The sequence below is a fragment of the Triturus cristatus genome, chromosome 12, assembly GCF_964204655.1.
Source record: "Triturus cristatus chromosome 12, aTriCri1.1, whole genome shotgun sequence".
Classification (NCBI taxonomy): Eukaryota; Metazoa; Chordata; class Amphibia; order Caudata; family Salamandridae; genus Triturus; species Triturus cristatus.
This window is the reverse complement of record NC_140595.1, coordinates 324,454,104-324,467,486: the sequence shown is the minus strand read 5'-3', so window position 1 is coordinate 324,467,486 and position 13,383 is coordinate 324,454,104. Positions and strand designations below refer to the sequence as shown.

Sequence of the window (13,383 nt, the reverse complement as noted above, 5' to 3'; positions counted from 1 at the left end):
GTTTCCCCAATAATGGACTCTTAGTAGAAAGACAGCAAGGGAAAAGGGATGTGAGGAATTGCAGGACGGACCTACCGGTATAGCACCCTGGGAGGGTACTTTTAACTGTCCACGCGATCCTCCCGATATTCCAGGAACACGGGACTATCAAAGACTACGTTACCCATGCCACCCCCCTGTCTCTCAACAGCAGGAGATCACGGAACCATCGGAAGTGGGAGGGATTGACCGCGGAAGTGATTACCAAGAGCCAATGAAAGGCGGCGGTAGCGGAGAGCCGAGGTCGCAGACCAGCGGTGGAGAAAGCGGTGGAGAAAGCGGAGAATGACGAGACGAGCACCAGAGAGAAAGCGGAACCAGGACGACGGCAGCGGAAGGTGGAGACGAGAAACAGGACGACTGGAGAGATGGCGGCGACGTCGTAGAGCCGGAAGAGCAGTGGTGCGAGGAGTGGTGGTGTCCGACGGAGGATGCTGGGGAGCGGCCGCAACTCTGGAGAGATGCGGCGGAGCCTGTGAGTACAACCGTCCCCAGGGATCCGGGGGGGGGGGGACGACTGGAGAGTGGGGGAGGCCTGAAGGCGACAATGGTGTTGCGGGTAATACTTTCCTGTAGCTTTAGCCTGAACAGAACGTGTCTTGCCCGTAAAGTAGAACAACCTCAGCATACCCTTAATAACCATTTCTGGATAGCATCGGCGTATCTGCTGCAAAGAAACCGCCTAACAGTACTGAACCCGATAGGGTCGCTGTTGTTTTATTGTATTTTCTTCACGTCGTCCACTATCACTCACACCTTTTGTTTGTTGGAAAGAGAACCAGAGAGAACACTTCCTGGTGTGGTGACGGGTTTACTAGATTAAAAATACAAAACCGTATAACCAGCTCACAACTGACGGCTCCTTCTTTCTTTCCTCCTATGAGCCTCCGGGAAGACATCGGCGTGAGCGACAAAGAGGAGTCCGACGTCTCCGGTACAACAACCCCTTCGGGTCCATCTACTGGAGCATCGAGCGGAGAATCGGAGAAAACTGTACTTTCATGAACTGTTGTTACCCCTAAGGGAAATAAAAGTTTATCCTTTGGAAAATACATACAGCCTCCGCGTCTGCATATCAAACCCACCCTCCCACAGGATAATACATGCTTTCTTTGTAAATACAGGGCACGTTCTCCTCTTTTCTCTCTACGTGTTTTTGGTGTTCTAGGGGGTGTAGCGTGCATCTCCACATTGTAGAAAGGGGCATCGGTTAACCACGTCACTGGAGTTCGGGAGGGGGAGATGGCTTGTAGATTTTCATGGAATCTAGGGAGATCTGTTCCCAGTAAGACTGACTCTGGTAGATTTGATACCACCCCCACTTTCCTCAGCATGGACTCTCCCTCTATGTCCATCAGAACTTCTGCAAGGGGGTACAGTTTTTTTTCGCCATGAACACAAGTCACTTGTATGGCTTCGTTGTCCCTGAGTTGGGAGTCCCGTATAAGAGTCTTATCGACAACGGAATGATGGCACCCTGTGTCTAGAAACGCTAAAACCGGTTTCCCATTAATGTGTATCCTTTTCCTATATCTTTCGGGGGGTTGTCCTGTCACCATGACACGCCCCCGAGTATACCCTACCTCCATAGGTTTCGGAGGGGAAGGACGGGAAGGGCAATGTCTCGCTATGTGTCCCCACTCGGCACAGTGAAAACATTGTGGCCCTGGTGGGGTCGGACCGGGAGAGATTGGTTTCAGTTGGGACCTCATGAAAGATTGACCTCGGGGCTCTGGGAAAGGCAGGGATGGTTTGTTTGGTATTTTTGGGGCTCCTAACTGAGTCCTATTTGAAGGGGCTTTAAACTCAGGAGAACGATGATATGCACACGCCAGATCAACGGCAACTGCCACAGAGAGATTGGGATGTTGTCTGATCCAGGCCCTGGTGTTATAGGGGAGGGCTTCCAGAAATTGTTCTAGGTAGACTTTTTCTGTGATGTCATCTGGGGAGGATGAGGTGGGTTGTAACCATCGATTACCCAGATCCCTAATTCGGTAATATAGAGCCCTGGGATTATCCCCAACAGTCCATTTTTCTTTTCTGAACCGTGACCGGTAATACTCTTGATCACAACCTAGTCGTTCTAGGATAGCCCTTTTTATATCCACGTAACTGGTAACACCGGCTGGATTGGCAGCTTGGTAGGCAGCCTGTAACTCTCCTGAGAGTAACGGGGCGATATATTGACCCCATCGCTCGGGTGGCCATGCAGCTGTGGATGCGACCCTTTCAAAATTTACAAAGAAGTAGTCCGGGTCATCCCCTTGCTGGAATTTCTGGAGTACTGATCCCGGGACATTGGGGTGTACTCGGGCGCTTGCTATGGCATCCGTAAGACGCAGTACTGCAGTGTCCTGTACCTGTTGGTTTGCTGTTAACAGGGCTGCTTGATCCTTTAAGGCAGCCTGTAAAGCCTCTCTCTCGGTTTGAGCCTGTTTTGTTTGCTCCTCAAAGACTAGCTGCAAATGGCGCTGTCCTTCGGCTAACTGGGTGATGATGGCCTCCATGACAGGGTACTATCGTTTTCCAGACAGTTAAATATCCCACTTCTGACACCACTTTGTTCTGGTTCCCTTGTTTGGATCTCCTGCCCCCTTTTTGGTCTTGAAAAATTATGCGGACTGCTTTAGGAAGGGATACTTTTTGTCGTTTATTGGTCAGCGTTTGTTAGGGTCACACACGCTGTATGTAGAATCTTAGCAAGTCTTAAGGCCACCGGGAATGGAATAGAAGCTTCTTGCTTGACTACTGACGTCGTCTAGGGTATTAGGGTCCTTCTTCTCCCAGCGACCGGCACTCGAGGACACCCAAAAGAAAAAGGAAAACAATAGAATACTCTTAGGCTGGCTTCTACGGCACAAAAAAAGGGGGGGGGGGGGAGTGCACACCGTCACCAACCCTGCTGTCTGTGCTGTGCCTATCGTGTAGGGGAGTTTGTGCTCTACTCAGGTGTGCCCCTCATGCGCGTCCACAACCCCTGTAGTATTGAAGAGCATACGCCCGTCACTCGCCTGCTTCCACGACCCCCATGGGCCGTGGCGAGGGGAGACCCAGTCTCCTTGGCGTCCAGGAGATCAGTGGTCCCGGGGGCAGCGCTCCTTGAGCTGTCTCTTTCGGCGTCGTTTCCCTCCCGATCCGGAGGTCGATTCTCCTGGGTGGTCCCTCTGCACCAGGCGAAGGTCTCGTCCGTTCCGCACTCTCTTTCGCTCGCTCTCCGCTCTTCACCGTTTTCCGCTCCTCCTGTCCACTCGTCTTGCGCGCGCTCCTCCTCTCTGCTGTCCGCTTTTGTCGGCACGTCCGCCCAGCCACCGGAGTCCGCTAGACCGCTGACTCCATTTCCGGGTGTGTTGGCGGTGGCCATCTTGGGTTGGTCGCCGCCGCTGTCGGATGGTCGCGCACCATCACAGGGTAGGTTTTACTATTCCCACCCCAGACTGTGCAACAGTAAGGAAAGCACTGAACTTCGGAAGCCTAAGATTTATTATTCCCATTTCAGTCTGTGAAACAGTAGGGAAAGCGTTGGACTTCGAAGGGGTAAGATTTATTATTCCCACTCTTGTCTGTGCAGCAGTAGGGAAAGCGTTAGAATTTGAAGGGGTCATATTTAAAATTCCCATTCCAGTGTGTGCAGCAGTAAGGAAAACATTGAACTTCGGAAAGGATACATTTACTATTCCCACTCCAGTCTGTGCAACAGTAGGGAAAGTACTTCAAGCACATTACATATTTGAATAGCCCTATTAATTTACAAGTACAAAACTCTTAATATGAACATTATTAACTAACCCTATATATATATATATATATATATAGATATATATATATATATGAATAAAGCCTTACGCTGCTCCAGCATAAGAAATGAGTCGCACTCAGGATTCAAATTGGCGAAAAACAATTTTATTGACTCTGACGCGTTTCAACGACAACCGTCTTTGTCAAAGAGTCATATAATATATATATATTCACTGAAAAAAACACAGGTTTCAGACATGTTATAGTTAGGAATTAGCATTTAGAAATTCACTGAAAAAACCAAAGGTTTCAGGGGTGTTATAGTGGACATTACACCCGTACAAAACCATAGAAATTCCTCCGTTATAGTTAGTTGTACTAACTATAACTCACGCGCCCGGAATCCACTGCTGATGATGTCCATATTACATCATTCATGACATGGTCAGTGACATCACTGAGGACATCTCAAATGACATCACTGATGACATCATCCAGTGAATGTGGTTTGCTTCCATATTTAAATAAGTATTATATATATAGGAATCTGCATTTAAGTCTGAGTGGATGTATAAGTGTCTGGATGGAGGATTAAGTACTACTGTGATTGACTGTCTAAGTGACTAATTTAAAGTGTCTCACTAAATATATGGGATAGTGACTTAACTGTGTGAATATCTGTATCACTCTGTCTCTTGTTGTGTAAACTACTGCATAAGTTGGTTACTAGCTATGTGAAGCTCTACATTAGTTTTTAATTAGTTAAGTGAGTATTTGCATGAGAGAGTGAATGTGTGTGTAGTTGGATGGAAGGTGTGTGACTATCCAAATATGTGTAAATAGTTGATTTAGTAGGTAGATGAGGTTAAGACTGTATGTGAAAACAGTTGTTTGGGTGAGTGAATCTCTTTATGGGTGTGTTGATGAGTAAATATATTTCTCAATGATACATGTCCAACAAAGTAGAAATATAAAAGGCAGTGTATGTGACAGTTGTTGTATATAAATAAAAATACATAAGACTCAGTGATTGTCTGAGTGACTGTATGAAAAATTGTATACTTATAATAGTGATTTTATAACACACTAAGTATGGGTTACTATCTATATGAATAAATAAAGTGGTGTTTGTATAAGTGTGTAGCTGAGTAAATGTAAGTAAGATCCATTGTTTGCATAAGTGAGTAGGATGACTGCATAAGTGAATAGGATGTGTGCTGGTGTGTAATGTCGATATAGGTGTATAAGTACATTTAACCCTTTCGCTGCCAGGCCTTTTCCCCCTCCTGTGCCAAGCCTTTTTTTGGCTATTTAGGGTAGTGTGCGCTTAGGCCCCTGTAACTTTTTGACCACATTAGGTATCCACGCCAAATTTGCGTCCTTTTCTTCCAACATCATGGGGATTCTAAAGGTACTCAGAGTTTGTGGATTCTCCTGGAGGGGTTACAGAAATGAGCCAAAATACAGCAACATTTTGTTTTTTTTCGGAAAAATGGGAAAAACGGGCTGCAAATGAAAGCATCTGGGTTTTTCCCTGCAAATGTTATCAAAAAAGAGTTTGTGGGGTTGAAATCACCATTTTCCCAGCTTTTCGGGGATACCAGACTTTTGTCAGAAACCCAACATTTTTTACACAGTTTTGGCATTTTTCTGGGACATAGCCTATTTTTGCTATTTTTTGTGCTTTTGACCTCCTTCGAGTTAATGGCAGAAATGGGTACAAAAGCAATAATGGATCCTGGAAAGCTATACATTTTCAAAAAGAAGACACAATTATGAATTCAGCAAGGGGCCATTTGTGTAGATCCATCAAGGTTTTCTTATAGAAACTAACAGTTAAATATAGGATAAATTGAAAATTAGTTGAAAAAAACAGCATTTTGTGTCAATGTTTTCACATGTAACTTCGTCTAATTATGACAGCTCTTTGAAAGCAATATACCATTACATCCGCTGGACATTACTGGTTGTGGGGATATATAGGACTTGTAGGTTCACCAAGAACCCGACGAACCCAGAGCCAAAAACTGAGCAGCAACTTGCAATGGTTTTTTATTATGTACCGGGTAGATAGTAATTATTCTGTAAAAATGTGTATATGGAAAAATCGGTATTGTTGGACTTGGCCCTTTTGGCAGGTTCACCCCCGAGACTTTTTGCTTTCTATTGGTAACTTGGTGTAGTGATTTTTGGTTTAGGCGCACTTTACCGCTGTGTCTCAGGGTAAAGTGCGTGCGTGTGTTGAGGTTGGCCTGCCCTCCCATAAGAATGCATGGGGGAATGTATGTGTCCTGGTAGTTCCTGATGCGTGGGGTGTGCAGGCCCGAGTTTGGTATGTGCGGACTCGTGTGAGTGAATGCTGCGCGATGATGTGTGCGGCGTGCATGTACCTAGTGTGGAAGTACCACTTCTAGAAGTGGGCACTTCAGTGTGCAGTATGAAATGTGTGGCTTGTCTGGCGATTGGCTGGTGGAGGTCATGTGACGGGCTAGGGATTCCCCAGAGTCAGGAGGAGTCACCCAGTGGTGAATGGGGAGTTAGCATGCTGATGGCTGGGGAGGAGTATACCTGGGTCCTGAATAGGACAGGGCTTTCCCCACACAATGCTGGCGCCGGCCCCTGTGGTGCGTCTAATGACCCTAGCCCTGCCAGTGAATAGGGAGAGGGGCTGAGCAAAACAAAGTGCTCAGGAACCTGTTGTAACTGGTTCGCCCCTTCCCTGCACCTTCAGACAAAGACTTTTACTGTATAAAAAGGGGCTGTGTCCCCTTACAATGGGTGTTCTCTTGCAGGATCAACTTGGGGGGGCCTGCTGCTGCTGGGCGCCAGGAGAGACCGCCACTGGGGACTGCCTCCCTGCTGGAGGGCCCTGTGAGCTGGCCCCTGGGCCCAGTCTTTGCCCCCTGCCCATGGAGGGACTTTTTATTGCTGAACCTTTTTGGCTTGTAGCGCCTGGGAGCGCTCCTTGGACTTTATAGCGCTGGGCGCTGCTTGGCTATATAGCGCTGTGAGCGCTTTGATTCTTGAGCGAGAGCCCACCCCGCTTTATTGGAGGATCGATATCCCTGGTGGGTGCCCACCCCGCCAGGGACCTTGCCGCTCGTTTCTGGCCCTTCCTGCTTTGAATCTGAAGGCGGGAGCCCACCCCGCGCTTCAGAGAAGGCCGGTAGCGAATTCACCGCCGCAGCCCGGAGTCCTGGCCGCGTCATCCCCCTGCTGCGCTGGGATTGGTCCAGCGGAAGGGGGTGTGGCCCACGTGATCGGGGCCTCCAGGAAGAAGCCGCGTCGTGAACACGGGAAGCGGACGGGAGCCTACCCCGCGCTTCCCGGAGCAAGGAGAGTGAAGAGTGCGGCAGGAGCTGGTCCGGAGGGGGCACGAGGCACATTGTCGGTGCCTGCCCCTCTGCGAGGAAGCCTCGGAGTCCTTCACCCCCCCACGGGAGCGGAGAGAGAAAAGACAACGCGGGAGTCCCCCGAGCAGCCCGGTGAGTGTTTAGAAGGGCTGGGGGACTCCGCGTATGTGTTGGGGGTGCGGGGGCAGTGTCAGAGCCCCGTGAAGGCTCCAACGTTGCCGGGCATAGTGGCTGCATACTAGGGCGACCCCGGAAGGCAGTGGGTCGCCCCCACGTGTTACCGAGCCCCGAGAGGCTCCAACGACGGGGCCTTGTAGTTTCGAGCCCACGAGGCTCCAAACGGGGGCATTTCTTTGACTAGAGCCCAGAAAGGCTCTAGGGGACGTTCTTTTTTTAGCTAGAGCCCAGAGAGGCTCCCCACGAGAGCGACAGATTGGTGTTCGCAGGGCACAGTGGTGCCCACGCTCAGTTCTACAGCTGCCCAGCACTTAGTGGGCAGCTGCCACGTTTAGGTGGGGGACATTTCTCGTTTGGGTCTGCGCAGCTGGCGCAGCTTTACTGGACACAGGGCGTCTTAGCCCTGACAAGGCCAGTTGGCCTAGGGACTGCCACAGGTGGTGGCTCATGTGAGTTTCACGCTAATGTTCCTACCTGCACCTCTGAATGTATTTTTGATGCATCATGTGTTTCCTTTTATGGCACCGCTGAATGTAGTTTCTGCATCATGTGTTTTCTTTCAGAGCACCGCTGAATGTTTTATGCATCATGTGTTCACCTGCCCGGCACCTCTGAATGAGGTTATGCGTCATGTGCCATGTTCTGCACCTCTGAATGTTTTATGCATCATGTGTAATGTGTGTTTTCCTCTACAGGTATTGTGATACTTAGGTGGTTGTGATCCCCTGGTACCGGTGGTACTAGGGAGGTTCTGAGTCCCTGCGTGATAGTCTCCTAAAGTGGTTAGGGTTGCGTAGGTGGTACTTTCTTGTTACCAGTAAGTACTGGTTGTGTGCTATACATATTATTTTTGTGCTACAGTAATCTTATATATTTTATGTGCTAAGTTCTAAAAGTGCTAATTCCTGACAGTGGTCCAGGTGGCCCTGTCTTGTACATATCCCTTGTAAATTCTGCCCGTGCCTGTTGGCACATTGTAAAGTGTGTGTTTTTATCTAATGTGTTGTGTATAATACAAAGGCTATTTTTATAGAATACCTTGTGTGGAGTTTCCTTTGTGGTGGGCCTTGGGTGTTGTTGTTGGGTGCGCGCGCAAACGCTTTACACATCGCCTCAGAGATAAGCCTGACTGCTCGTGCCAAGCTACCAAGGGGGTGAGCAGGGGTTATCTTTGGCGTGTAACTTCCTTGCCCTGACTAGAGTGGTGGTTTCTGCCTGGCTTTGGCGCAAGCCTTAGCCAACCAGAAATCGCCAGTTCTAACATTGGTGATCAGCGGTGGGATTTGGACTTGCGTTTGCGCTGTACCGCAGCAGCGACTGGCTACACTACAAAACTCTGCATTAGATAAATCACATTTTAGGGATTATTGTTTTTAAGTTCCAGTATTTCCTCTCCTAAAGGTGTCCTTTGTGAATCATGTACTCCTGTCTTAGCTCAGACACTCAGGTTCCTTGTGTTAACCTCTTCTCAGGAACGTCCGCCAAAATGGAGCCTGCTTTTAATTTCTGTGGTCTGTTTAGATACAGTAGGTTGGAGTTGGTAAGGTTCTGTGAAGAGAGGGACATAGAGGTGGGTGAGTCAGATACCCAGTCCAAACTGAGGGACAACCTGATCCTATGGCAAAAGGATGAGTGGGAGCGAGAGCGCAGTGAGGAAGATAGGGCCCGGGCCGCACGCCGAGAGGGTGGTGGGTCTGAGGGGAGCCCTGAGGAATCTGAAGAGGAGGAAGGTTACCTGACAGGGACGCCAGTAGAAAGTGAAGACCCCATAGATAGGGAGTCCCTTGCTGGGTCCAGTGTCAGGAGCAGCACCCCGTCCCTTTCCCTGTCCCCAGAGGAGTGGGTAGATAGGAGGGAAGAGAGGGAGCATCAGCTGGCCATGGAGAAGCTCAGGGTAGAGCATGCCCGGGGGTTGGCGCAGCTGAATATAGAGGAGAAAAAGCTGGAGACCGAGAGGGTCTTAGCGCAGGAGAGGATAGAGGAGGCTGAGAGGGCCTTCACCAGGGAGAAATCAGCGCTGGAGAGTAGACTATCCCCTGCGCGCAGTCTTAGTTTTCTGGGCTCCCCAGGGAGGATTGAGTCCAGTGGTGGCAGCGAGATAGATTTCAGTATAGGAAGTCCCAGTTCCCCCAGTCTGGTACCTGTTTCCCAAGAGGAGGAGTATAGGTTGAAGTTCAGGGGCAGTAGAAAACCGTCTCACCAGTCGTGGGGGTTGTTTGTGGATGACTGTCATGATGCACTGGTGGACTGGCTGATGGTCAACACGGAAGAGGATTTGGATATAGTGCTCAAAATGATTGTCAAAGAGCAGATGCTCAGTAGTTGTTCTCCAGGTTTGCGCCAACACCTGTTGAGGTATGACTGCTTTTGTCCTTGGAAGCTGGCAAAGGAAGCAGAGCGCTGGGAAAGCGCTAAAGGTTCTCTGGAGTCATTCGGGAGTGAATCCAAAAGTAGTGGTTCAGGGGTCTTCCAGCCCAGCGTGGTGGAAGAGGCTCAGTGTAGCTCAGCTAGGTCCCAGGATAGCGAGGAGGGTGTAGGGGCTTACGGCCTGGCTCAGTGGAGCGGGAGTAAGTGGGTGACCGAGGGTCCCCAGACGTACGAAACCCTGCCTCAGGACTTGGTTTGTTTCATGAGGGAACACCAAGTTGGGGACCTAGGCTGTCCTGTTAGCCCATTTGAGGAGGATCACCCAGTGAGTAGAGGACCGGGAGCGCCTGTAAACAGGGCTCCTGTGGTTCTAGAGTCTGGCAGTACCGCTCCGGTAGGGAGGGTACAGGATTCCAGCGTGAGGAGTGTGTGGGGTATGAGTTTCCCAGGGGATGCACCAGTGGACCAGGGACTAGCCAGTTGGGCTAGATCTCCTTGGGGGGACCAGGGTGGCGCCACTTCTGTTCTGGGGGATCTTCACGCACTGTCAGGTGGACAGGGGACGGGAGATCTGCGCCAGACAGACAGTCACACGACACATGGGTCATGTGTCAGCCTCAGGGGGATGGTGTGTAAGTCCCCAGAAGTCCTGGAGTGCCAGGCAAGTATTCCACCGAAGGTTTTAGACCAGAGGTTGGGAGGCCAGGTTCAGGAGCAGCCTGACCTGAAGGGTAGGACTACTGTAACGAGTGTCCTGACCGGTTCTTCTTGCAGAGGTACCGCCACAGTTGGTAGGGAGTAGGACTCTGGAAGGGGGTGCAGAGGGTGGGAGAGCCCACCTCTGACCCCGGTGCAACCTGAGGGGTTAAACCCTAGGTTGGGAGACCAGTTCTCAGGGAGGGGTCCTGAGCTGGTTGGTGAGTTATGTTACGGGGTCACCTCTCAGAGGAAGAGAGGGCGGAACCCTAGGAGAAGAGGTAGGGGGAGGAGAGCCTCACCCGTGACTTTTGGTCAGCCTGAGGGTACGGACCCTAGGCTGGAGGATCAGTGGCAGTTTAGAACTGCCCTGATGAGGGGTAGAGTGGAAAATGGTCACTATGTGCCAGGGGTTACTACACCCCACTCTGTGGTTAGGCAAGGACCAGTGGCGCCTAGGTGGTCTAGGGCCTGGTCCTGGCCACGGACAGCTGAGGAGTACCAGGGGGGTAGCCCAGTTGGTCCGCCGAGTTTTTTCAGAGGAAACCATGTGAGTTCAGAGTGGCGTAAAACCGGAGAGTGTCCCTGCCGTTGTGGGCCTGCGTCCGTGTTTTATCGCCCCAAGCAGGGAAGACCATCACGGTGGTGATTGGTCTACCCTGCGTTTTGGCTGGAAGGGGGTCGTGTTGGACTTGGCCCTTTTGGCAGGTTCACCCCCGAGACTTTTTGCTTTCTATTGGTAACTTGGTGTAGTGATTTTTGGTTTAGGCGCACTTTACCGCTGTATCTCAGGGTAAAGTGCGTGCGTGTGTTGAGGTTGGCCTGCCCTCCCATAAGAATGCATGGGGGAATGTATGTGTCCTGGTAGTTCCTGATGCATGGGGTGTGCAGGCCCGAGTTTGGTATGTGCGGACTCGTGTGAGTGAATGCTGCGCGATGATGTGTGCGGCGTGCATGTACCTAGTGTGGAAGTACCACTTCTAGAAGTGGGCACTTCAGTGTGCAGTATGAAATGTGTGGCTTGTCTGGCGATTGGCTGGTGGAGGTCATGTGACGGGCTAGGGATTCCCCAGAGTCAGGAGGAGTCACCCAGTGGTGAATGGGGAGTTAGCATGCTGATGGCTGGGGAGGAGTATACCTGGGTCCTGAATAGGACAGGGCTTTCCCCACACAATGCTGGCGCCGGCCCCTGTGGTGCGTCTAATGACCCTAGCCCTGCCAGTGAATAGGGAGAGGGGCTGAGCAAAACAAAGTGCTCAGGAACCTGTTGTAACTGGTTCGCCCCTTCCCTGCACCTTCAGACAAAGACTTTTACTGTATAAAAAGGGGCTGTGTCCCCTTACAATGGGTGTTCTCTTGCAGGATCAACTTGGGGGGGCCTGCTGCTGCTGGGCGCCAGGAGAGACCGCCACTGGGGACTGCCTCCCTTCTGGAGGGCCCTGTGAGCTGGCCCCTGGGCCCAGTCTTTGCCCCCTGCCCTTGGAGGGACTTTTTATTGCTGAACCTTTTTGGCTTGTAGCGCCTGGGAGCGCTCCTTGGACTTTATAGCGCTGGGCGCGCTGCTTGGCTATATAGCGCTGTGAGCGCTTTGATTCTTGAGCGAGAGCCCACCCCGCTTTATTGGAGGATCGATATCCCTGGCGGGTGCCCACCCCGCCAGGGACCTTGCCGCTCGTTTCTGGCCCTTCCTGCTTTGAATCCGAAGGCGGGAGCCCACCCCGCGCTTCAGAGAAGGCCGGTAGCGAATTCACCGCCGCAGCCCGGAGTCCCGGACGCGTCATCCCCCTGCTGCGCTGGGATTGGTCCAGCGGAAGGGGGTGTGGCCCACGTGATCGTGGCCTCCAGGAAGAAGCCGCGTCGTGAACACGGGAAGCGGACGGGAGCCTACCCCGCGCTTCCTGGAGCAAGGAGAGTGAAGAGTGCGGCAGGAGCTGGTCCGGAGGGGGCACGAGGCACATTGTCGGTGCCTGCCCCTCTGCGAGGAAGCCTCGGAGTCCTTCACCCCCCCCACGGGAGCGGAGAGAGAGAAGACGACGCGGGAGTCCCCCGAGCAGCCCGGTGAGTGTTTAGAAGGGCTGGGGGACTCCGCGCATGTGTTCGGGGTGCGGGGGCAGTGTCAGAGCCCCGTGAAGGCTCCAACGTTGCTGGGCATAGTGGCTGCATACTAGGGCGGCCCCGGGAGGCAGTGGGTCGCCCCCACGTTTTCCCGAGCCCCGAGAGGCTCCAACGACGGGGCATTGTAGTTTCGAGCCCACGAGGCTCCAAACGGGGGCATTTCTTTGACTAGAGCCCAGAAAGGCTCTAGGGGACGTTCTTTTTTTAGCTAGAGCCCAGAGAGGCTCCCCACGAGAGCGACAGATTGGTGTTCGCAGGGCACAGTGGTGCCCACGCTCAGTTCTACAGCTGCCCAGCACTTAGTGGGCAGCTGCCACGTTTAGGTGGGGGACATTTCTCGTTTGGGTCTGCGCAGCTGGCGCAGCTTTACCGGACACAGGGCGTCTGAGCCCTGACAAGGCCAGTTGGCCTAGGGACTGCACAGGTGGTGGCTCATGTGAGTTTCACGCTAATGTTCCTACCTGCACCTCTGAATGTATTTTTGATGCATCATGTGTTTCCTTTTATGGCACCGCTGAATGTAGTTTCTGCATCATGTGTTTTCTTTCAGAGCACAGCTGAATGTTTTATGCATCATGTGTTCACCTGCTCGGCACCTCTGAATGAGGTTATGCGTCATGTGCCATGTTCTGCACCTCTGAATGTTTTATGCATCATGTGTAATGTGTGTTTTCCCCTACAGGTATTGTGATACTTAGGTGGTTGTGTTCCCCTGGTACCGGTGGTACTAGGGAGGTTCTGAGTCCCTGCGTGATAGTCTCCTAAAGTGGTTACGGTTGCGTAGGTGGTACTTTCTTGTTACCAGTAAGTACTGGTTGTGTGCTATACATATTATTTTTGTGCTACAGTAATCTTATATATTTTATGTGCTAAGTTCTAAAAGTGCTAATTCCTGACA

General features: G+C 51.3%; 1 protein-coding gene across 1 annotated transcript; it reads right to left on the bottom strand.

Annotated features, from left to right (window-relative positions):
• Positions 1–789: 789 nt before the first annotated feature.
• Positions 790–2,549, bottom strand: LOC146775972 (uncharacterized). The gene is made up of 2 exons (XM_085637069.1): positions 1,819–2,549; positions 790–853 (listed from the first exon to the last, which is right to left on the bottom strand). The coding sequence occupies exons 1-2, from the start codon at positions 2,547–2,549 to the stop codon at positions 790–792; spliced, it is 795 nt and encodes a 264-aa protein (XP_085493195.1).
• Between the last annotated feature and the right edge of the window lie 10,834 nt (positions 2,550–13,383).